Source organism: Dama dama, chromosome 7, assembly GCF_033118175.1.
Source record: "Dama dama isolate Ldn47 chromosome 7, ASM3311817v1, whole genome shotgun sequence".
NCBI lineage: Eukaryota > Metazoa > Chordata > Mammalia > Artiodactyla > Cervidae > Dama > Dama dama.
Genome location: NC_083687.1, coordinates 11,874,921 through 11,899,717, shown reverse-complemented (window position 1 = coordinate 11,899,717; position 24,797 = coordinate 11,874,921). Strand labels below are relative to the sequence as shown.

Here is a 24,797-nt window from a genome sequence, read left to right as displayed (position 1 = left end):
CGCAATGACTGCACTTTGCACCTGGCCCCAAGTTTATAGGTATCTTTGAAGGCATCAGAGATTGGATACATTCTCCTTTGTCCAGGATATTGGTAAGGTCAAAGGTGTTCTTTTCTAACCCTGCAATTAAAAGACAGCAAAATATCTTCTCCTGCTCCTAAAAATGTCCCCCAGGACTGACAGCTTCTCATGCCAGTCCCGATTCAGGGTGGTCTTCTTTTCCCTTCCTTGCTGCAACCAGCAACACCTCCTGTTCCCACCATAGAATGGTCAAAAGGCAGGAATGGACTCCGTTTACAGGTGAGGAGACTGAGGTTTAGAGATTGTCCTCCCACCTCAAGTCTAAACACTACCTGGCTTCCAAGAATATCTCATTAGTTCCCATTCTATCTTTCTAGTCACAGTCCTTCATAGTTAGTAGTCTTCAAGATTTTTGCCCCTCTACTCCTAAAGAACATAAGAACTAATGCAGTTCCTTGCACATTCTTAAGGTGACATCTACTGTTTTTCATATTGGTTTAAAACAGTTGCAGAGAATGGATGTAATTTCTACTAGTTTATAAACATTAACATTTTATTATAAAACTACTGTGGGCAGGCGTATGTGCTTAGTTGTGTCTGACTCTTTGCCGCCCCATGGACTGCAGTCTACCAGGTTCTTCTGTCCATGGAACTTTCAGGAATATTGGAGTGGGTTTCCATTTCCTACTCCAGGGGATCTTCCCAACCCAAGGATCAAACAAGTGTCTCTTGTGTCTCCTGCATTGGCAGGCGGGTTTTTTTTTTACCACTGTGCCACCTGGTGCGCCATAAAACTACTATATTACCCTTTTAAATGTGCTGAATAAGACTCAAATCCCATAGTGAACAAACAGATAAACAACAAGGACCTACAGTATAATACAGGGAACTATATTCAATATCTTATTGGAAAAGAATTTGAAGAGAATATATATATATAATATAGCTGAGTCACTTTGCTGTACATCTGAAATCAACACAACATTGTAAATTAACTGTACTTCAATTTCTTTAAATGGTAGAAAAAAGTATCAAGGTCAAGACAGTAAAAAAAAAAAAACATGAACAAGCTCTTCTTCAGCAATCAAAAATTTTACATTGTCTCCTTTTCTCCTTATACTTGTATTTCCATTCCAGTCCCCCATTAAAAATCTAACCTTAGGGAATTCCCTAGTGGTGCAGTGGTTAGGACTCTGCATGCCCACTGCCAAGGGCCCAGGCTCAATCCCAGGTGGAGGATATGAAGGCCTTAGCCATGGCAATAACCGTGGGGTTAGAGATGGAGGGATAAATATGAAACCATGAAGGAGAGAGAATTGACTGGATTTGATGATGGATTTTTCATAAGGGGGTGTCAGGGAGGGAGCAAGTTATCCTAGATTCCCAGATCTCTGTCTTAGGTAGTGAGGTATGTAATCAGGCAATATGGGAAGGAAGCAAGTCTGGAAGGTTTTAGGTAAGTACCTGACCTCTCTGAGTCTCAGTTTCCCCATATGTAAAAAGAGAATAATAATATCCATCTCTCAGGGTTGCCATGACAAATAACCTGAGAAATTTCCAGACACCGAATATATGCTCAATAAAGACTTTTGGGCGATACCAATAGTGGTGCTTTCTCATGTGCCAAACACTTAATCCTCAGAACAACCCTATAAGGTAAGCCCTATTTTATCAACGTGGGAACTGAAGCACAGGGAAGTGAAGAAACTTGACCAAAGTCACCCATTTGGTAAGTGGCAGAGTGGACTTTCATATTCTTCCTGGGATCTATAACTGGACTTAAGAAGCGAGAAAGTGGTAGGAGAGATAGACAACAAACCTGCTGCATAATTTATTCCAATAGCAGTTTTTATTCGGAAATGTGCCTCCAAACTTGGTGGCAGTCTGGGGACAGGTGGTCCCTGGCCTGCTCGTTGACTCTCTTTCCCAGCCCAGGGCATAGGGCCCTTGGAGTTAAGGCACAGGGTCAAGTCCTCAAGGATCAACATTCCTGAAAGCCTCAGTGGTCTGAGGCCTGGGGCTGGTGCAAAAAAAAATGAACCAGGTTCCAATCTGGGCTGTTTCATGGTCCGAGGGCCTGGGCCCTGGGTGCCAGGGCTGCAGCTCCTTCTTCTGCAGAGGCTGGTGTCACCCACAGGCCAGCTGTGGCCAGGTCCTGGTAGATATGAGATTGGGGGCAAGAGGCTGGCAGAAGTTAATTTTCTGGTGCCGGGTCCAGTTTATCTTCCTGAGGCGCAGAAGCTGAGCTGGGAGCGTCTTCCCCACCATTGAGGGACTTCTGCTGCTCACTGCTGCTGGGTGAGGGGGTCTTGTTTTCACGGGATCCCCAGCGAGTCAGGCGCTTTAGGGAGGAGTCGCGGCGGGCAAGTAGAGGGGCCTGAAAGCCTGTGAAGGAGCTGCTGGTGGTGGGACGTTTGTCTGCCAGAGAAAAGGCAGGTATGAGGAAGCAGCAAGGTGTGTGCAAAGGGGAGAAGTTGAGGGGCTTCACTTCAGCCCTCAGGGGAGAGGAGCACCCCCTGATCTGCAATGCCTTGCTGGCTCTGCAGATGTGGGGGTCTCCCCTCCTCCCTCCCTTGCCCCTCCCCACTCCAAGGAAAGCTCCAGGGTCTAACCCTTCTCACCTCCAGGTTTAATTGGATGCATGAGCCTGTTCATCTGGACATTCCAGTGTTTCACGTTGGTACTAGCCTGGCGCAACTTCTGCTGAGCAGCCTGTGGGGACAGGACCAGTGGAGAGTGGTCAGAGCCACCATCCAAGACAGCAAGTCTCGACCTTTTCAGGTTCACAGGCCCCTTAGGATCCGACAAAGGCTATTGATCATCTTCCCAGAAAAACTCATGTATATTCATAAGGAGCTATGTGTATGAACAGAGTTGGCCTCCAATTTCAGGGGACTCAAAGACCATCAAATAGTCAAAAATAATCATAAGTATAGTTTCCACTTATCAAGCAGCTAAAATGTACTAATATCTTACTTAACTTCCAGAGAAGAAGTTAAGAAACATTCAAAAGAGGTTAAGTGACTTGCCCAGGGACAAACATGGAGCTCTGAACAGCTGTGTCACACCACCTATCCAGGACCTGATGCAAAAACCTCTGCTCCAGTGTTCATCTAGCCATTAGCAGCGGCTGTGGGATAAGGAGTCATAGAGGAATTTTCTCTTTTTTATGATATTTATTTCTGTGTTTGAATTTTTTTAAATGACCATATATGCCAACAAAGCAAAATAAAATAATGAATACTAATAAAAATAAAACATCAAAAGTTTGTCTTTTTTCTTAAATCGTCTATGGAGATTTGGGCTCCAAAGAGTGGAACCAAAGTGCAGGAAGAGCAAAGTAGGGGCTGGAAGAGTAGGAGGAAAAAAATTTGCCCAGATTAATAACAATGATAAAAACAGCAGTTAATGTTTCTTCAGTGCTTACTGAATATTAAGTATCACATGCTATCTTGTTTAACCTTAATAGCAATGCAATTACCAGCCCCCTTCCCCAGATGAGGGACTTGGAGCTCAGAGAGGTTAGGCCATTTGTCGGAGGCCACACCGTCAGGCCACGGTAGAGCCTGAGGGACTGCGCGTCAGGGAAGGTTCCAGAGCCTGTGCACTCACCCTGCCGCCTGCAACCTGTTCCACCCCAGGCCTCACCTCCACATCCTCGTCGGCCCTCTGCCGGTTCTGCCGCACCTCCTCCAGCTGCTGCTGGGCCTGCTGCAGAGAGCGGCTCTGCAGGGCCATCTCCTGCTGCAGCTCCTGCTTCTCCTGCTGCGCCCGCTCGATGTACCGCTCCTGTTCCTCCTTCAGCTGCAGCAGCTGCTTCAGCTTCTCCTCCTCTTCCTCCAGCAGCCTGCGGGGTGTCCAGTGTGTGTGGTGCTCGACAGGTGGGAGGGTGGGGGCGTCAGGGAGGGAAAGCAGAAGGGGCTGCCTGGTCCTACCTGGTCTGGGCGAGGCGCACGGCCTCCTCGTCCTGCCGAGCTTTCACCTCCAGCTGTAGGGCCTCCTGGAGCCTCTGCTGCATCTCCTCCAGCTCCTTGATGCGCTGCCGCTGCCGGGCAGCCTCCTCCTTCTTTAGCTCCATCTCAGCCTGCATGGAGGCCCGGGCCTGCACCGGGACACAGAGCCAGGTCAGCGCGGTCCCTGCGGAGGAAGGCTGCAGGTATGCTGCCCTTTCCCCAGGGCTTTGTTAGGCCAGCCCAGCTAGTTATCTCTGGATGAGGGTCTGGGGAGTTCCCTCATGTCTGGTTTTCCTGATCTGATCCCCTTCTGAAAACATGACTAGGTCAGATATAAGGATCAGTAAACTACATGGGGGAAAGGGGCTCAAGTCATCCCCTTTTAGCACCAGCCTTAATAGTTATTATTATACATCGTAATATAATGTTTTATAATTATAATTAGGCTAGTGCTAGCAAGGGAACAACTATAATTATAATTGTTAGAGCAATTGTAACTCAAAAGTATTTCCTTAGTTGATTCTCCTTTCCACACCTCTGTAAGCCAAGTTCTATTGGCATCAACATGTCACAGGTAACTGAGGCACAGAAAGGCCAAGTAACTTACCTGAGATCACAGGGTTCCTAGGAGGCAGAGCTGGTATGGAACCCACAGTGTCTCAACTCCAAATCTAGATCTCTTTAAATCTTAAATCTAATCGCCTCTATACCTCTGGTCCGTCTCCAGGTTCACCCCGTCTTCCTCCCATCCTACCTTCTCCAGACTGGCCTCATTATAAATTCAGAGCAAGTCTAGTCCCATGTAGTCCAGCCTCGGTCCCAATTCATCCCCAGACACAAGGTCTTCAGCAACTCCTCTGTCAAGGTCCCGCCCCCCAGTCAGCCAAGGTCTCCCAACCTGGCTTCACTCTACACCTATCACTCCGCTCCATCCTTCCCAATTCGTAGGCTCGGGCCCCGCCCCACATCATCTCTCCTCTCAAGCCACCCTTCTGCCAGGCTTCTTACCCCATAGGCCCTGTCCCCACCCCATACCTGTCTCTGTCCTCCCCCAAAATCCCTCAAGACAAGCCCCGCCTCCACGCTCATCCCTCAGGGCGTGGCCCCGCCCCCAGCCCAGGCCCCGCCCGGTCCCCGCCCCGCGGCGCTCTGCACCCGGCGGCCCTCACGCCTCGGCCCACCGCCTCCTCCCGGGTGCAGCCTCACCTGCTCCGCCTCGCGCAGCTGGACCTCGAGCGCCTGCTGGAGCTCGCGGTGCTGGCTGCGGCGCCGCTCCTCCTCCTCCTGCATCAGGCGCTCCGCCTGCCGCTGCGCCTCCTGCAGCAGCTCCAGCTCCTGAAGCTTCCTCTCCTTCTCCTCCTGCAGCTGCTGCAGCCGTAGCATCTCCTCCTCCTTGGCGGCCCGGCGCCGCTCTCGCTGCTCCCGCTGCTCGCGGCGCTTCTGCTTAAGGTCCTTGTGCAGCGACGTCTTCCCCTCTGCCTGCAGCCGGATCGCCGTCTGGATGGCTGCGGAGGGAGCGGGAGGGGCTAGCCGGAGACAGGGGGGCCTCGAGGGGGCCCACTGCCAGAAGGGGGCCTTTGGAGTGGCTCCTGTCCAGCCTCCGGCCTCCTGCTGGGCAAAGTGCTCTCAGTCCCTTTTCCCCGATGAGGCGACTGGGGCCCAGCCCGGTCCAGGGCACCCCGCGAGCACTCACCAGCTGTCCACTCCTGGCGCTGGCGCGTGTCAGAGGCGCTCATCTCATAGGTGCGGGAGGCGGTCTTCACACAGAACATGCAGCGCTTCCCCTCTCGGTCGGGCAGCACCTGGGAGAAGGCCCAGACAGGCTGGCTTCACTGGGGTCACACCTGCCCCAGGGGAGCTCCAGCTTCAGCCCCTTCCCCCTTGGCTGATCATCTCCTCCTGGCACCCCTTCCACCCACTCTGCCAGGAGCCTGTGTGGCCTGGTTTGGAGGTTAGTGTCCCCACAACTGTTATAGCCTTTGCTCTTTGAAGGTGGGACAGCCCTCCTCTTACTATCTCTCCATGGGGCCTACACACAGTGACCACTCAGTGTTTATCCAGATCAGGGCTCAACATCTCTCGTGACAGGGTCCTCACTAACGAGACCATTCATTTCCACAGAAGCCTGCCTGCTGAGAAAGTTCTCCATTCATTCATTCCACGGATATTCTGTAGTGTCTACAGGCCACTCATTGCTCCGGGCATATGGGATACTACTAAGATGTGCCTAACAGACCAAATCCCTGCCTTGCCTAAGCTTACATTCTAGTCGAAAATAATAGGTACCACGTACTGAGCTTCATGTGTTCTAGAGTCTGTACCAGGCAAAGATTATTAGCTCCATCTTACAGAGAAAGAAACTTGAGGCTCTAAGAGGTCCAGGAACCTGCCCGATTCACAATGCATGTTAGTGGTGGAGTTGGATTTCTGCCTAGATCTGTGCTCTTTCCACAATGAAAGCTGTTTCCTTACATGACAAAGATGGACATAACCTAGAATGGCTATAATAATGTTTTTCATGTAAAATAACAAGTGTTATTGAGAAATTGGAGCTTTCATTTACTACTGGTGAGAATGTAAGATGGTACAGCCACCAAGGAAAAGAGTTTGGCTGCTCCTCAAAAATTAAACATAGAATTACTGTATGATTCAGCAATTCTACTCCTAGGTATCTGCCTTGAGAAAAGAAAATATATATCCACCCAGAAACTTGTACATGGATGTTCATAACAGCATTATGCATGACATCAAAATGATGGGAACCACCCAATAACCACCAATGAATGAATAGGTAAACAAAATATGGTCCATCCATACAGTGAAATATTATTCAGCCATTAAAAGGAATGAAGTCCTGATCCATGCCAAAACATGCTTGAAAATGTTATACTAAATGAAAGAAGCCAGGCACAAAAGGACAAATGGTGTCTGATTCCACTTATATGAGGCTCCTAGAATAGGCAAATTCCTAGAGGTGGAAAGCAGAGAAGAGGTTACCAGGGACTGGAGGGAAGGGAGAATGAGTTACTGCTTAATGGGGACAGAGCTGCTATTTAGGATGATAAAAAAAAAAAAAAAAAAAAAAGCTTTGGAAATAGATAATTGGGATGGTTACATGTGAATGTACTTAATGTACTTAATAGGACTGAATTGTAACACTTAAAATGGTTAAAATAGCAAATTTCATGTTATATATATATTTTTTACTACAGTTTTTTAAATTGTTGCTTTAAGCCTCTAAAATAATGGACAGACAGAGTCAAAGGAGGAAAAGGGATAGGAAAGGAGAAAGAATAGGGAAATATAGAGTGGCCAAAGTGAAAGCGTTAGTCACTTAGTCATGTCTGCCTCTTTGCAACCCACGGGCTGTCACCCAACAGGGTCTTCTGTCCATGGGATTCTCTGGGAAAGAATACTGGAGTGGGCTGCCATTTCCTTCTCCAGGAGATCTTCCCAACCAGGGATCAAACTTGGGTCTCCTGCATTGCAGGCAGCTTCTTTACCATCTGAGCCACCAGGGAAGTCCTTATCTGGTCTGTTGCCAAAAGGAATGGAATTTGGGTGAAGGAGAAAGACCTTTAAAGAGAACTTTTAGAAAATTTTGCTGGATAGAATGAGTCATAAGTTATCGCCTCTGAAATCTTTAGCAAAGTCCACATCATTAACCAATGACTTTAGTATTGGATTTGATTTGCAGTTTGGTTTTTTTTTTTTTAAGTGCTGACATAAGCAATCTAAAACAACAACAACAACAAATGAACAAACATATCGAAACCTAAATAGAGTTACAGTTTCAGAGAAAAAAACAGATTTGTTTGCCAGAGGGTAAGGGGTGCAGGAAGAGGGGAGAAAAAGTTGAGGGATATTAAGTGGTGCAAACTTCTAGTTGCAAAATGTGAGTCATGGGTATAAAATGAATAGTATGGGGAATATAGTTAATAATTATGATTACATAGTTATCTTTGTATGGTGACCTATCATAAGTAGAACTATCATGGAGATCAGTTTGAAAAACATAGAAATATTGAATCATTATGTTGTATAACAGGAATTAACATAGTGTTGCAGGTCAATTATACTTCAAAAACAAACAAACATATCCGTAGAAAGAGAGATCAGATTTGTGGTTATCGAGAGGTGAGAAGGGGGGTTGTTGAAGGGATAGGGGAGGAGGAATTGGATGAAGGCAGTCAAAAGGTACAAACTTCCAGATATAGAATAAGAAAGTTTACTAGGGATGCAACATGCAACATGAAAAATATAATTAACACTGCTGTAGATTATATTAATATATGAGGCTTCCCTGGTGGCTCAGTGGTGAAGAATCTGCCTGCCAATGCAGGAGACTCAGGTTCTGTCCCTGGGTTGGGAAGATCCCTTGGAGAAGGAAGTGGCAACCCACTCCAGTATTCTTGCCTGGGAAATCCCATGGACAGAGGAGCCTGGTGGGCTACAGTCCACGGGGCCACAAAAGAGTCAGATGCAACTTAGCGACTGCATGTATGCTAAGTCACTTCGGTCGTGTTCCACTCTGTGACGCTATGGACTGTAGCCTGCCAGTCTCTTCTGTCTATGGGGATTCTCAAGGCAAGAATACTGGAGTGGGTTGCCATCCCCTCCTCCAGAGGATCTTCCCAACCCAGGGACTGAACCTGCATTTCCCGTGGCTCCTGCGTTGGGGGGTGAATTCTTTATGGATAAGTCACAGGGGAAGCCTAAACAACAACAAATGTTATATATAAAAGTTGTTGAGAGAGTAAATCCTAAGATTACTCATCACAGAAAAAAAATTTTTTCTATTTAATTTTGTACCTATATGAGGTGACAGATGTTTACTAAACGTACTGTGCTAATCACTTTATGATATGTATAAGTCAAATCACTATGCTGTACACCTTAAACTTACACAGTGCTGTATGTCAATAATATCTCAATGAAACTGGAAGGAAAAAATAAAGCGTGTTACTTTTCTAAAAGAAAAAAAAAGTGCTGACATGGCTGAGAATGGCCTTGAGGCACTCAGGTATACAGTTAACCACTGAACAGCTCAGGGGTTAGAAGTGCCAACCTCTGCCTGGTCGAAAATCCACTTATAACTTTAAAGTCAGCCTGGTGGCTCAGACTGTAAAGAATCTGCCTGCAATGCAAGAGACCTGGGTTCGATCCCGGGGTTGGGAAGATTCCCTGGAGAAGGAAATGGCTACCCATTCCAGTATTCTCGCCTGGAGAATTCCAGGGACAGAGGAGCCTGGTGGGCTACAGTCCATGGGGTCGCAAAGAGTTGGACACGACTGAGTGACTTTCACTTTCAGTATCCCAGTTCCGCATCTGCAGATTCAACCATCTGTGGATGGTGCAGTACTGTATGTATTTATTGAAAAAAAATCCATGTATAGGTAGACCCACCAAGTTCCAACCCATATTGTTCAAGGGTCAGTTGTATGTGGGTTGCACTCATCTAAGCAGGAATCTTAGGTGGGGAAGTCACTGGGGCTTCCCGCCTTGCCCTCCTCCTGACCCCTTGCCCTCAGGTTACACCAGGGCCCCTCTGGGCCATGCTTCAGTATGCCCTCCACCCCTTCACCTGCCGCCTCACCTCCACGCAGCACTGAGCATCCAGCGGGATCATACCCCTCTTCTCCTTGCAGTCTTCACTCCCAAAATAGCAGAGGCAGCTGGGCTGCAGCTGGAACCAGCGTTCTGCCCAGTTCCTCCGCAGGTGCCCTCGTTTCCACAGGTAGCCCTGCCAGAGCCAGAGCCAAGTCAGAGGTGTCCTTGGCCCCCACCCCCACCCTCCTTGGGGTCCGCCCCTGGCCCCCAGCTGGGCCTGACCTGCTTCAGGACGTCTTGGATGAGCTCCTGGTAGACCTCGTGGATGGCCATGCTGAGCGTGTCCCGCCCCACGCCTCGCAGACAGCGGCCTGAGTTGAAGAGCTCCAGGAACTGCCAGACGCTGAGCCCCCCGCTGCTCTGGGCTGCCTGGGTCTCCTGAGCCAGTAGCTCCTCCAGCTCCCCCAAGCCCACCTCCAAGCTCATGCTGCTGAGCACCTTCTTCAGCAGGTATTCCACCTGGAGGGCGGGAGGGAAGGCTTGGTGGCGACAGCAGGTGGCGTTGCTGGTGTCGACACCAGGGGTCGCTACCATCAGGCTCCCAGAGCTGGGGCAGAAGTGACCACGGACAGGGGTTGGCAGGTTGTGGGGGGTGGATGCGTGGCAGAGGACTAAATGACTAAACACTGGTGGGCTCCTGAGTAGAGATTTGGGAGGGGATCCTGGGGCCCCAACTTCAATTCAGACATGCCCTCCTCAAGCTCCAGTCCTTGCTGCCTTGAATTGAGGGCACGGTGAGGTGGGAGCTGAGGACTGGGGCCCAGGCAGAGACAGGGAGTCATAGAAAACGTCAGTGGGGGACAAGGGCCCTCTCGTTCAATCTCCTCACTCTGCAGATGACAAAACTGAGGTTCAAGTTGCGGAGGGGGGGGAGGCGGGAAGTGACTTGTTTTGAATCACACAGAAAGTTGGTAGCAGCCAGAACTCAATTCAGATCGACACCCCATGAGTCCTTATTCCAAGCCCCCAGCCCCAGCCCGGGGGATCGTTCCCTTGTCAGAGGGCAAGGGGACGGGAGGTGGGAGCGAGCAGGGCAGGGACAGGAAACCCGTTGCAGAGGAACAGGAAGTGGTGGTTGGGGTACATCCTGCTGCAGTTTGCTCACACTGCGTGTTGATCACAAAAGCGACAGCTTTCTGGCCTCGGAGAGGCCGCCTCGCCCTCCTGGCAGGGGTCTGACAAAGGTACCCGGCCAGCTGTCTGTCTGTGAAGACAGACACATGTCCTGCTGCTGCCCCAACAGCTTCTTGGAAGACTCTCTGCAGGGCTTTCACTCTGGGGGCTACTGGGTCTTGGTTGGCAGTGGGGTGGGGGCACCCGCACTCTTCCCACAGACAGAAGCGAGGGCACAAACCTGAATGCAGTTAGACAGGTCAAGACCTCTCGTAAATACAGAGGACCGCCCCCCTCCATTGTGCCCTACTCAAAAGACCTAAATTCGCCCTGGGATCTTTACCACCACCAGAGGGCAGAAGGGGTCAGGAGAAGGCTGAGTGGACAGGCGAGTGGGGGAGTGGAGGGAGGGGGCAGGTTGGTTGCCAAAGGGGTCACCTGCCCCGGCTTCACCCATGAATTGAGAAGGTAGAAGCTGGGTTCTAGGCTGATGTTTCTAGGATGCCCTCTCTCTGGGGTCTGAGCTGAGTCCGTCCTGGCTCCCCCCTATATTGTAGGAGACAGGAAGAGAAAATCTGGAACCAGGGTGAGACTTGGTTGCCCACTTGGGAGTGACTGGAGAGATGTCCCTGGAAGGTCTCTGTTCCCCTAAAATAGCATCCTTCTCAGTTTGCCCCAGTGCCTGAAACCCTGCCATTTGATTTTAAATGTTTTCATTTCAAAACGCTCAGCAGTGTATCAGGCATTCACACCTCTGTGTAAACAGAGATTGCAGAATCATTTTCCTACTGTGAGAGCAAGCAGAGCCTTGAAGGGGGTGTAGTTTTGGGTCTCCTGGGAGAAGGCATCATTGCTCTGACATGGGCAGTTCGAAGTGTCTGGAGATGGGTGGGTGTGAACAGGTAGCCAGTGGAGAGATAAAGAAGACAGAGGATGTGGGGAAGTCGAGAGACAATTTGGCCTCCTTCATGGTTTTGTTGAGGCCTGTCCCTAAGTGATAAAGTCCCTGGGGCTCACCTCATCAGGAACCATGATCAGAGGGTACTTGTCCTCGGACAGGAAGTTGAAAAGACACCAGAGACGGAAGGCATCCTGATTGGAGAGCATGTTGTTCCCGTTGCTATCCACCTGATAGTTCTTCTTCGCCGTCAGGGTCCAGCACAGCTCATCAAAGTGCTCCTTAACAAAAGCACCCTCTTCCACCTGCCACCAGGCCTACAAGTCAGCTGCGAAGGCTGCCTCGTCCCAGCTCCACCACCCAACTAGGCTCCAGCTGGCTTCTCAGGGTCATCTGCTTCCCTGCTCCCCACCCTGCCAATGCTGGGACTCTCGCCTGAGTAATCCCTGAGCTGATGATCAGGGAGCTGTCTGGCCAACCAGCCCGACCCCCAAACCCCCAGTCCTGCCACACCCATCACTTCCAGGCATCCACATTCACCCAAGTTCCCGATCCATAGAGCAGTTCAGTCCCTCAGGCCGAGGAGAAAGAAGGGGAAGCTCAGGGGGAAATGAACAGTCAAGAAAAACTTGAGAAGACAGGGACAGCAAGGAGGAGTGGAGGGGACAGACTTAGTGGGGAGCTGGAAAGCGCTTGTGAAATGACAGCTGAAAGCTAGGCAGGGAGGGGTGAAGATCTTGGGGAAGGTGGAGGCTAGGATAGAGAGGAGGGAGCTGGAGTGAGTTTTAAGGGGGGCAAAGAGGGGGCAAGTGACGGGGATGTGAAGGGTGGAGATGGGGGACATGGGTGGCAGAGGGGACAGAGATGGAGTTCATGGAGGGAGGCATTGAGGTGGCAAGGAATTAGGGTACTGGCCAGGTTGGGAAGTGGAGAGAGGTGAAAGGGGCTTCACCTTGTCCAGGATGTACTTGTTGAGGTAGGGCATGTATCCCTGGCTGGACACGGGACCATCGTCATCATCTCGGAAGTGCTCCTCCAGGGCCACGGGGTCATGAGGGATGTGCAGGACGGTGTACAAGTTGTGGGACAGCACCTGAGACAGAGGGGTGCTTACCTTCCTGAGCCCCGGCCCAAGCTGGGCCACAGGGCTGCTCCCATCTGCCCTGTTGTCCTCACCCCCATCCTGGCTAAGTCTTCTACAGATGTTATTTAGTTCAATCATAACTAAAACTGCTCTCTCCCCACCTCTCTCTTTATATATATATGTACATATACACACACATATACATATATATGTATATACACATACAATAAATAAAATAAAAAGTCCATCTAGTCAAAGCTATGGTTTTTCCAGTAGTCATGTATGGATGTGAGAGTTGGACTATAAAGAAAGCTGAGCACCAAAGAATTGATGCTTTTGAACTGTGGTGTTGGAAAGACTCTTGAGAGTCCCTTGGACTGCAAGGAGATCCAACCAGTCCATCCTAAAGGAGATCAGTCCTGAATATTCATTGGAAGGACTAATGCTGAAGCTGAAACTCCAATACTTTGGCCTCCTGATGCAAAGAGCTGACTCATTGGAAAAGACCCTGATGCTGGGAAAGATTGAAGGTGGGAGGAGAAGGGGACAACAGAGGATGAGATGGTTGGATGGCATCACCGACTCAATGGACATGAGTTTGAGTAAGCTCCAGGAGTTGGTGATGGACAGGGAGGCCTGGCATGCTGCAGTCCATGGGGTCGCAAAGAGTCAGACATGACTGAGTGACTGAACTGAACACTTCCAATGGAATGTAATTCAGTCATGAAAAACTGAATGAAATCTTGCCATTTGCAACAACATGGATGGACCTTGAGGGCATTATGCCAAGTGAAATAATCTGACAAAGACAGACAAATACAGTATGATCTCATTTATATGTGGAATTTTTTAAAAAGGGAAAAGAAGGGAATCATAGATATAGAGAGCAGATTGGTGGTTGCAAGAGGTATGGGGTGGTGAGTGAAATGGGTGAAGGTGCTCAAAAGGTACAAACTTCCAGTTTTTAAATACGTCATGGGAACATGATATATAGCATGGTAACCATAATGAGTAATACTGTATGCCATCTGAAAGTAGCTAAGAGAGTAGGTCTTAAAAATTCTCATTGCAAAAAAAACAATTTTTTTAAACCATGCATGGCAATGGATGTTAACTAGGCTTCTCATGATCATTTCACGATACATACAAATAAAGAATCATTACATTGTACACCTGAAATTAAAATGTCAATTATACCTCAATAAAAAACAAAAAAGTAAAAACATATGCACTTGCTATGCAACAAGAACTGTGCTCAGTACTTTACATACATTTCCCTTAACGCCCAGAACAACTGTTAACATCCTCATCTGACAGATGAAAAAAACCCCTAGACTCTGAGATGTTCAGTAATTCACCCAAAGGCACAGAGCTGGCAGGGCTGGAATTCAAACCAAGGCAGCCATGCTCTTTGGCACTCATTAGGCAGGTGTGTCCCCTTTCTGTAGACGGGGACATGGAGGTTCAAGGGACTCAGTTACTTGTGCAAGGATTCAGTGAACAAGAGCCTAAGATTCCAATCCAGCTCAGCAGATCCCAAGGCTCGGGGGCAGAAACCTGACATCTACCGTCAGAGACTCGGGGTCAGGCAGAATTGGCCTGGAGTCCAGTGAGCCTGCTCCAGGAAAGGTGTGCTCAGTTCCAGCGACCGCCCTTCTAAAGTTGGAAGGGAGCTGGAGAGGGTGCAAAGAAGGGGCACAAGAAATGGTCCACGGGGTGTGGATGACAAGGCTGAAAGGGATGACGACAGGGGAAAGGGGTAGGTTAACAAACCCATCATATTAGCACAAAGAGGTTGAAGCTTGAACAAGGAGATCAGGAAAAAAATAAAACTGTCTTGGTGTAATTCTGCGATAGCACTTATCACAGAAAGTGTGAATGAGGAAAAACAGTCACCTACTCTGTGCCAGCCACTGTATGAGGTGCTTTCTATACCCCAGATCTAATCTCGGCGACCGTGATATCCAGACATTAGTGTCCCTGTTTTCCAGATGAAGGTGCTCAGGCTTGGAGAAGTTCAGAATAAGTGGGACAGAGACTTCCCTAGGGATCCAGTGGCTAAGACTAAGACTCTACAGTTCCAGCACAGGGGGCCTGGGTTTGATCCCAGGTCAGGGAACTAGATCCCACATGCCACAACTAAGATCCAAGATCTCCCCCGCCCCATGCCACAACTAGGACTTGGCATAACCAAATAAACAAATATTTTTAAAAAGTAAATAGCAGAGCTGAGGTTGGAAACAGGTGTTCCTGATTCTGAAGGCAGCTTCCCTATTAAAATATTGACCTCACCTTCATCCCCCAACTATAAAGTAAACTCTGGAGACAAGGTCTCTGTTATCTTCCTGTCTCACAGCACCATGTCCCTGTCTGCACACACAAGGTAGTCAATAAGTGCTGTATTCAAGGGCTGCTTCAACACCAGCAGTTCACCTTGGAATCAGCTGGGGCAATACCTCCGAGCTGGTGTGCCTACTGTCTTGATTTCCTTATTGTCTTTTGTGAGAGGACAGGGACAAGGGTTTGAGACTTTTCCCCAATGTTTCCCTGAGCCTCAGGTTCAACTCAGCAAAGTGGGAAGTTGGGGGGCCCAGTGAGGGGATCAGTATTTCTCTTTTCCCTCACTTCCTCTGCCTGGGCAGTCATCTGTGGCCCCCACCCCAACCCTCATTCCCATGATCTTCAAATTATCTCATGTGCCGTCTATAGTTTTGCTTTTCTCTTATTCTAAAGGACATCTGAAGTTTCTTCCTGAGGAACTCTGCCCTCTTTCTTTATTTTGGTAATGGAGCCTTGATTTTCCTTTGAGAAATACCTCTCCTCTATTTTCAGTATCTGTGGTATTAGCCGTTTGCACCCCTACCCCATCTGGCTGCAGGGGTGGGCACTTTTGAGTCACGGTGTTTGGTTTGAGAATGCACATGACCAAATCTAGGCCACTGAGAAGCAGTCCTGGGATTTTTGCTTCCTCTAGTGGAGAAGAGGTATATTCTTTCCATGGGTAAACCTGGACAGAGTTAAGGTGCTAGAAGATAAATGCAGCTAACATCTTTGTCCACCCTGAATATTCACTGGGAGGACTGACACTGAAGCTGAAGCTCCAAAACTTTGGACATCTGATACGTAGAGCTGACTCATTGGAAAAGACCCTGATGCTGGTAAAGATTGAGGGCATGAAGAGAAGGGGGCAGCAGAGGATGAGGTGGTTGGATGGCATCACTGACTCAATGGACATGAGTTTGAGCAAACTCTGGGAGATGATGATGGACAGGGAAGCCTGGCATGCTGCAGTCCATGGGGTTGCAAAGAGTTGGACATGACTGAGCGACTGGACAGCAACAACAACTACAGAGAATACTATCAAGCTATCAAGTCAAGGAATAAAGACAGTCGTCATCTGAGGACCTAGATCCAGCCAAGCCTGAAGTCAATACTATGCTTGGAGTTTCGTTTATGTGAACTAAGGTATATCTCCCTTAAGCTATTTTGAGTTTGGTTTCTACCACCTATAATCAAGAAGACATGATTAACACATCTATGGTCATAGGACACTAATCCACACTCCAAGAGGTGCCACTGCTAAATGCTTACACTTAAAATCCAGAGTGACCAGCACAAGAGAAATACCCACTTCTGAAGAGACAGGTGTTATTCTAAGTTTCACACACTTCTCCCTGCTGTCTCCTGGCCTCTTTTCAAATTGCCCATGTCTTTATGTTTCTTCAAGTTTCCTAGAGCACCTCTTTGAGGAAGCTTCCTGCATAGCCCAACCAAATGCTACACTCCAGTGAAGGGGGAAACATGGAAGGCCAGGGACCTTCACTTTCTAGTTGTGAGGCCTTGAATAAATATTTACTCCCTGAGACTCAGTTTCATTGTCAGTAAAATGGGATAATACCCACCACGCAGAGGGGCCATGAGGGTAGAGTAAGATGATAGATAGATAGAGTGCCAGAGCAAATATAAGTTCCCTTCTTGTATAGTAAGTGTGATTTTCTTTTTTAACCTAACAAATTAACAAAGTCTTATGCAAAAGACTGCTACAATCAAGTATTGAGATTGTGGAGAAATGGGGATTCAAATGCCCTGCTGTCAAGGTGTGAATCAGTAGTCTTTCTGGAGGGCAAAACTCTATCAGACGTAAAATTGGGCATAACCCCAGCATTTTTAATCATCCAACCTACAGATGCTCAAGGGAACAGAGCTACCTGTACAAGAATGCTCACTGAAGCATTGTTTAGAATATAAGGCATTGGGAAATGCCTGGCAGTTCAGTGACTGGGGCTCCAAGCTTCCAGTGAGTGGGGCACAGGTTTGATTCCTCATCAGAGAACTAAGATCTTACATGCCCTGGCACAATCTGCCACCCCCCCCCCAAAAAAAAAGAACATCTAAGGCATTGGAGACCGCCTGAGTCTCCTTCAAGAGGGGACAGGTATACCACATCATGGATCTGTGTGCATGTGTGCTTATGGGCAAGTGATTTTTAACTTCCCCAAGACTTTAGTCTCCTCTTTGAGGAAAATAAGGGGGCCTGCTCCACGGGGTGTTTTAGAACAAAGCGCTCAGCACAGCACTTCGTACACAGTGCAATAAAAGTTGTGAGCTATTTTTATTATTATGTTTGTGTGAGCAGACATGGAAAGATATGCATACTATACTGGCAGGTGGAAAAAAGCACGCTCTAGAATGAAATATCTGTAAAATAATACGTGTGCAAATATCAGGTTGAACCATTTTAAATTGCCATTTGAGTAGGCCAAAACAATCAAATGTCAGCAATTTCATATGGTTCAATCTAATGTGTTTATTTGTACATAGAAAAAAAATCTAGAAGACTCAGCAACTGTTAACAACTATCACCCTACCACCCTCCCCAGGGAGGGGAGGGACTTTCACCTTCTTTAACACTATTTTTGTCTTTGAATTTTTTTTAACCAGTAAAACATATTTTACTTTTATAACAAATTTCAACTTCTTCAAAAAGCACAATTTTCTGTGCCGGGAACATATATTGTTTTTATGACAAAAAATTTAAACTCTAGTGATAAAAAACAAAGGGTGCCATTAACCACTGTTATTAATGTACCCTGCTATTAAGTTGCTTTGTCATAATGTTCTTTTGCTATTTCTTGTTTGTGTGAGCATTTCTGGCTGTTCTACATTCCTTGAGGGCAGCAAGGACTCTCATCTTAACCCTGACTCCAGAGCTCAGCACCGTGTCCCCTACACGCTCATGGTTTTTGATTAAACTCCCCTTAAGTCTAATGTAAGTGCTGCAGTGGTTTTCCAAGGTTCTCAGGGTGAAATTTTGGAGTCCTTCCGGAGATTTCACTCTGTACCTTCTCTGACCTCATCCCTCTTGCTCCCTTCTATCCGGCCACTCTGACCCCTTAGATGTCCCCCGGACACGCCAGGCATGCCCTTGTCTCAGGGCCCTGGCACTTGCTATTCCTTCAGCCTGAAACATTCTTCGTCCCGGCCACGGCACGGCTCACACCCTGTCCACTTTCTGGGGTGGCGGGGGGCGGGGGGGGCTTCTCCGACCACCTTATTTAAATCTGTAGTCCCATCCCGTCTAGTCCCCACACTCCCTATCCTCACTTCTGCTTTATTTTTCCCCCATGTCATGGATCACGAGTCTTGACTTACTGCGTTTATTCATCTGCGTTCTCTGACTAGAATGCCGGCAACACAAGGGTGCGGGGTTTTTTTTTTTTTTTTTTTTGTCTGTTTTATTTTATTCACTGCTGTACCTCTGGATCTGGCGTAATGGATACTCAACAACCATCTACTGAATGAACTTAAGTGCTTCAAGAGAAGAAGTGGGAAAAACACAAAAGTCAGACGGATGTGGACTGAATCTCTCTACATGAACCTCGCTGGGCTTTAGTTTTCACACCTCTAAAAATGGAGTTCAAGGAGACTCTGTAGAACTCCTCTCCCAGCCCAGGACAGGAGCTGCCACCCAGCAGGACACAGCTACCCGAACTGTTCCTCTCCTCGGTTCACTGGCCCAGGCTGTCCTCTAAGACCTCCGTCATGTGTACCTTGTGCCAGTTGAATTTGAGAAGCCCCGGGCAGAGGCTCTGGCCCTTGTGAGCCATCAGGACAAAGAGGAATCAAAGGCTCCAGACACTGAGGATTCAGGGCCTCTCCCTGGAGAAATCAGCTGACCTCTCAGATTGCCAGGCTTCCTGTGCCTGGGCGCAGGGGATGGGGCGGGGAAGGGGAGGGAAGGGGCTGGGGGCGGGCAGAGGGCGTGGCCAGAGGAGGGTCCTGCCGGAAACGAAACGGCGGCGGGAGCGTGCCCTGCAGTCACCTGCCGATTTCAAGCACTCCTTAGCCCTGGAGGCGGGGACGCTCCTTATCCTGCTCTTACAGAGGAGGAAACCGATGCTCAGAGAGGTGAAGTGTCTTCTTTAGAGTCAAGGGCTGACCCTAAAGCCCTACACTAGATCTCTATGCTACGTGGGCTCAGATTAAGCATCAGAATCACCTGGGGAGCTGGTTGAAACTGAAATCTGCCAGGGCCCGCCCAGACCTACTGACTCAGAGTTTCCAGGGGTGGGGTCCAGGTGTCTGCAATTTTCACAAGTTGCCATTCGGGCTCCCCCGGAGAGGGCTCTCTGTCTCCCCCACCCACCCAGGCAGCCCATGACCTCTGGGTTGGCAGCCATTGACCTTTGAAAGGCATCATTTATTCACTATTTCCTCTGTAGGCGTGTGGGGGAGTGGTTCTCCCCTGGGGGCATGTGGGGTGTGTGTGTGTGTGTGTGTGTGTGTGTGTGTGTGGTGTGGTGTGCAACTCAGTCATGTCCCTGGGGGCATGTGGGGTGTGTGTGTGTGTGTGTGTGTGTGTGTGTGTGTGTGTGTGGTGTGGTGTGCAACTCAGTCATGTCCAACTCTTTGTGACCCCATGGACTGTAGCCCACCAGGCTTCTCTGTCTATAGGATTTTCCAGGCAAGAATACTAGAGTGGCTTGCCATTTCCTTCTCCAGGGGATCTTCCCAACCCAGGGATCAAACTTGCGTCTCTTGAGTCTCCTGCATTGGCAGGTGGGTTCTTTACTACTGGTGCTACGTGGGAAGTTCGCTAAAAACTCAAGTGCAGCGATGCAATGGGTGCCAGGCCCATGATCCTGTAGTTCTTAGACTTCAGGAGTAGATGAAGATACAGAGCGTTTGGGCATCCTTAAAAGTACCAATCACTAACTGCAAAGAGAATGACTAATTTCTCTCATTTACATGGCCTGTAGTCTTTACATGTATCCAGGTGCTAAGTGATTCTTGTAAAATTTATAGATTCTTTTTAAGAGTCACTGAATATATTTTCCTCAACCAGTGGGTACTAAAGCAAAACTACTATCATGAGGGAGGAGCACCAGGCATTTTAAAAGGGGAGGATCTCTGGATTGGCTGTGTGCCTGTTGAGAGCAAGAAGGGGCTGGAGGGATTGGGTGTAGGCATCAAAGGAAAGATGGAGGCTCAGAGAAGGAAGCGGAGAGGAGAGGCTGTGTCAGGGTCAGTTTCACCTGCTTGATATACTTTGTTAAAATTTACTTTCCTAGGCTAGCTGGAGAGCTTGGTGATCCCCAGTTCAGCCCTTGGGCTTTATAGCTCAGAGCTGGGCAGTGACTTGTCTAAGGTCACCCTGCTGGGAAGCAATATAGAAGTTGGCCTGTATGGCTGTGAGTCAAGGGCTCTGTATCACTTAATCATCCTTCCCTCCTTCACACTCTAGACTGAGAAGACCACAGCAGGCAGAGGTCTGGGCAAAGCTGAGGATCTGTCATCAGATTCCTGGACTGGAGTTGTTATTAACTTCCCTTCACCTAGAGGAGGGCTTCCCTGGTGGGCAGCGGTAGAGAATCTTGCCTGCGATGCAGGAGACCCGGGTTTGATCCCTGGGTCAGGAAGAGCTGCTGGAGAAGGCAGTGGCAACCCACTCCAGTAATATTGCCTGGAGAATCCCGTGGACGGAGGAGCCTGGCAGGCTGCAGTTCGTAGGGTTGCACTGAGTTGGACACGTCTAAAGCAGCAGCAGCACGTAGGGGAAGGCTGTTGTCCCTCTCCAGAGGAGGCAGAGCCCGAAACTCAGGGGCTCTCGGTGGGCAAGACTCCCTCCCTAGACCCCAGGACTGCCCTGAGTGCCAACTAGAGGCTCAGGATTCTGGGACCCCACAGTCATGTAGGAAAGGCCCCAGTTCACCCTCCCTGCCTTGCCTCTGCTCCTGCTGGTCAAGGGGAAGAGGTAGGGCCTCCTAGGATCCTCATCACACACACTGCTCTAACCACACACCCAGTCTCAGGCCCCTCACCCTGGGCCTGGCAGTCAGGGGGTGAGGAAGCCAAATTCTCAGCTGATCACCCATGAAGCCTAAAGCCGCTTCTGGAGGGGAAACGGTGTGGACATTGGGAAACTCACCATTCCCGAGGCTCCCCTCCCTGCAGCCCTCTGTCAGGATGGGTACTCACTCCTAAAGCTCTTCAAAGAGGGAAGTTTTGGGGACCCTGCAAAAGCTCAGAGTCCTTAGCTCCTGTGTTCAGCCTAAATCCATTCTGAGCAGAAGTGCCATTCCTATTGATCTACTTTTATTTTTTTTCCCACCCATCTGGACAAAAGCTATGGTACTTTCTATTAAGAATTCAGAGAAGGAAAAACTCATCTGATCTCTCCCCCAGGCCTTCTCTTCTTCAGAGAAGACAATCCTGACTCCTTGGGGGGTACTTCTCAGAGGACTCGCTGTTCTTCCTCTTCCTTCTGGCCCCATCATAGCTCTGCCCAGGATGACCGGTGGCAGCCTTTCTGCCAACATGTCGGAGAGAAGTGGGTGACTGTCCCAGCTTGCTCTGGGCTGGTGCAGGTCCCCCGGCCTCTTCCCAAGAGAGGACGCCAAGGCCAGGGACAGTTTTGGTGAGGACAGGCTGACCCCAAGGTCTTTTCCCTTCTCACCCAGTCTTTCCGGTTAGGGAGTGTGCCCTGCTGGTCTCTATCTGTCATCTGCTTCTTCCTCTGCCTTCTGACCACTTCTCTATTGCTCTTTTGCCTTTCCGGCATCCCCACCCCCAGCATTATCACTACTTCCTCCCATCCCAGGCTCTAGTATCACAGGCTGGTGGGAGAACTGCCTTCCTCATCTTTCTCTCCTATGAAACGGGCCCTGCAGTTTCTGGTCCACCTGCCGCTGGGCCTGAGACTACTATTGCTACTCGGGTTCCCAGAATGGACACCTTTTCTGTTGATGGGTTGAAATCTACCACTAATTCTGTGTGACCGCAGAAGCTGCTGGGTGGGCTCGTTGTGAGCTGTGATGTGGTACAAAGACAGTGGATGGATGGTTAGATTTTGCATCCTCCCCATGCAATCTTCCTTGTAAATACTCAGTAGGTGGGGGTGGGGAACAGGCATCTGCCCAGTTAGAGGCCGAGACAGAAGCTCCAACTAAGAAGCCTTACTGCCTGGTGGGCTCAGGAAATCTGAGTGCAGTACCTTCCGTTTATGAGGGAAATAGAGAGCCTGGAGGTGTCACAGGGGCCACAGCTAATGGAGTGGTAGAAAATGGAGACAACAGACTATGGAGGTTGGGATTGTTCCTGAAAGATATTAAAGGGGCAACATGGGAGGCGGATATAGGACATGGAGTTTCTGTAAAGATGGGTTTTGGATGATCTGCTTTTCCTCTGTCTGCCCTGCAGAGCTCACTAGACTACATAACCTGCAATAAGAGGATTTAAGTAGAATGTGAGGAAGAACCTGCCTCTTGGGAGATTGTCTCAGATGATCAAAGGTGGTCATGGACTCTCCTTCCTAGGAGAGCAAAGAATCATTTACTAGAGGCTCACAAGTCTGGCTATGGGGTCAATTATCAGATAGGACCAGTTTGGGATATCCAAGTTCATTATGTCCAAGTTCAGCAAAGTAGAGGGAGGGGAAACAGTGCCATCCAATTCGCCTCTTGGGTTTCCAGGCACCTCCTGCTCATTTAGAATGGAGGTTTCCTTGAGACTGCACTCTTCCTTTGCGGTGCGGGGGTGGGGTGGGCGGGGGAGGGGGAAGGCGGCAGGAAAGATACAGGAGTCTATGGCCTAGCTTCATGCCAGGCGCATACCTGGTGCTCAATAATATTTGTAGAGTGAATGAATGAACCCCTAAGGCAGATCCCAGAGGGCTGAGGCCTCTCTCATCCTGTCTCCTTGTGTCCCCTGGCTCCAGTGGCCTAGGGCCTTGCTTCTTGCCCACTAACGAGGGTGAAGGCAGCACTAACCCAGGATGGCAGGAGAGAAACTTTTTGGTCTCCCAGGAATTATCTAGGACCAAGCAATGAACTTCAGAGCAATCACTGATGGGGCTCTTCCTGGACTCAGATTCCACTCCTTCCCTGCTAGAGGTCTCAAGGCCTAAGGTAAGTTTCCCAACCTGGTGGGCATGAGGGGGTTGGTGAACGGGCAGCAGTATGTTGGGGTCTTCAGTCCTTGCTCCTTCCTAGGTCTGTCCTGCCTAGGAGGCAGGGTGCAGAGTAGATGCTCTCCTGCCAAGGGCGACTGAGCTGCCTGGTTTGGGGCCGCGGGAGGCTCTTGAACCCTCTCTCTCAGCTCTGGGAGGAAGTGACTGACAAGTGCTAGCTAACTGTCTCTCTTCAAAGCCAGGAGGAAGCAGCAGGAAGGAGTAAGGTGCATGCCCAAGCTTGACTCTGGGGAGACGTGTGCTCATCACATGGAATCTGGGATGTAGCTTGGCTCGTGGCCCTCAGAACCCCATGATGCCGCCTCTCTTCTGAGAGTTTTGGGTCGGGGCTCTGGACCATGGCCCTGCACACCCCTCACTGGGGCCTCTGGACGGTGGGCAGCAGCATCCACCAGGCCATGTCACCCCAGTTACCCAGCACCGGCCCCTCACCCTTCCCGGGCCCCTGGCTAGCTGGGGTGCCCCTGGAGGAGCGCAGGGTTCGCGCCTAGAGCCCAGGAAGCGGGGGCTGCTGAGACGCGTCCGCCGGCCTCCCCACGCCCCGGGTGCCTCTCACCTTGAGCTGGGACTTGGAGACCTTGCCGCTCTTTTCCACGTCCAGTGCGGTGAACGCGTACCAGATGGACTTGAGCAGCTCCTTGCGCAGGGCCATGGCTGAGGCGCCCGCCCGGCCCAGGGGCGGCTCTGACACCAAGATCCGGTTTCAGGAAATGCAAACGGCAGCAGAGACCGCAGCAGGGCCGCGGCGCGGACCGAGAGCTCCACCTGCCTGCTCTCGCGGGCTCCCGCGCTGGCAGGACCCAGCCTGTGGCTCAGCGACCCCGCTCTCTGCTGGGGACTGGGGGCCAAGCCCTGGGGAGCTATGGCCCCAGCTCTGTTCAACCTGGTTCCCTGGGTGTGAGGCCCTTTGGGAGCCTCCTCAGCCCCCAGAGACAGCTTGCTGAAGGAAAAGCGAGCCTGTCCTGACTTTGGAGTCAGACAGTAAGGGGCAGGTCCTGTACCAATCCCACACTTACCAGGTGGGAGGCTTTGGATGAGTAACGTAACCTCTTCAAGCAGCTTCTCATTGGTAAAGAGGAGGAATGCTCACCTCATAGATTGTAAAGAGGCCTGAGGATGGACATAAAGCTGGAGTAGGCTCTGGATAAAGCATCTCTTTTAAGGCCATCTAATACTACTGTGGTGGTGGGGCTCCTCCCACCACCACCAATACGAACTTGGAGGAGGAACTGGGCCAGAGCACCTCTCTAGGTTGAGAGGACTTGGCACGTGATTAGCTGCTTCCTTATCGCCTGGCCTTGGCTCTAACAAGGCACGCAGAGGACTGCCCCCTCTGGGGCCCAGTGGCTCTGACCCAGAGACTCTGAGGCTCATGGGGTGAGCCCCGTGGTGGGGCCCAGCTTCCAGGGCACTGGGAGCAGGAGGGTGGGGACCCAGGGTGGGGACATCAGTGCTTCTGTTTCTTTAGACTCAGTACCTGTGAGGGATGGCACATACTCCTGCCACTAACAGTGGCCTTGGATGTTGAAGGTAACTGAAGCACCCCTACCCGGGGGCATGCCCCAGCACCTGTCCTTCCAAGGAGCAGGTACAAGAGTTTGCTGGGCATCCTAGGAGAGGATGCCTGTGTTAGGGGAGGTGGGGCACACC

General features: G+C 49.9%; 1 protein-coding gene across 1 annotated transcript; it reads right to left on the bottom strand.

Moving 5' to 3' along the window:
• Positions 1-1,848: 1,848 nt before the first annotated feature.
• On the bottom strand, positions 1,849-23,863 carry DEF6 (DEF6 guanine nucleotide exchange factor). Its single transcript, XM_061146511.1, has 11 exons — positions 23,704-23,863; positions 12,548-12,688; positions 11,715-11,900; positions 9,807-10,043; positions 9,571-9,717; positions 5,668-5,776; positions 5,181-5,479; positions 3,957-4,123; positions 3,670-3,868; positions 2,643-2,733; positions 1,849-2,439 (listed from the first exon to the last, which is right to left on the bottom strand). The coding sequence occupies exons 1-11, from the start codon at positions 23,797-23,799 to the stop codon at positions 2,216-2,218; spliced, it is 1,896 nt and encodes a 631-aa protein (XP_061002494.1). The 5' UTR covers positions 23,800-23,863; the 3' UTR covers positions 1,849-2,215.
• Positions 23,864-24,797: the final 934 nt, after the last annotated feature.

Excerpts from the sequence above, each read along its gene's own strand:
- DEF6 (XM_061146511.1), bottom strand. The coding sequence starts at position 23,799 with ATGGCCCTGCGCAAGGAGCTGCTCAAGTCCATCTGGTACGCGTTCACC. Across the intron at positions 11,901-12,547 it reads ACAAGTACATCCTGGACAAG|GTGGAAGAGGGTGCTTTTGT; the intron begins GTGAAGCCCCTT and ends GCCTGGTGGCAG. Across the intron at positions 2,440-2,642 it reads GCATCCAATTAAACCTGGAG|ACAAACGTCCCACCACCAGC; the intron begins GTGAGAAGGGTT and ends TTTCTCTGGCAG.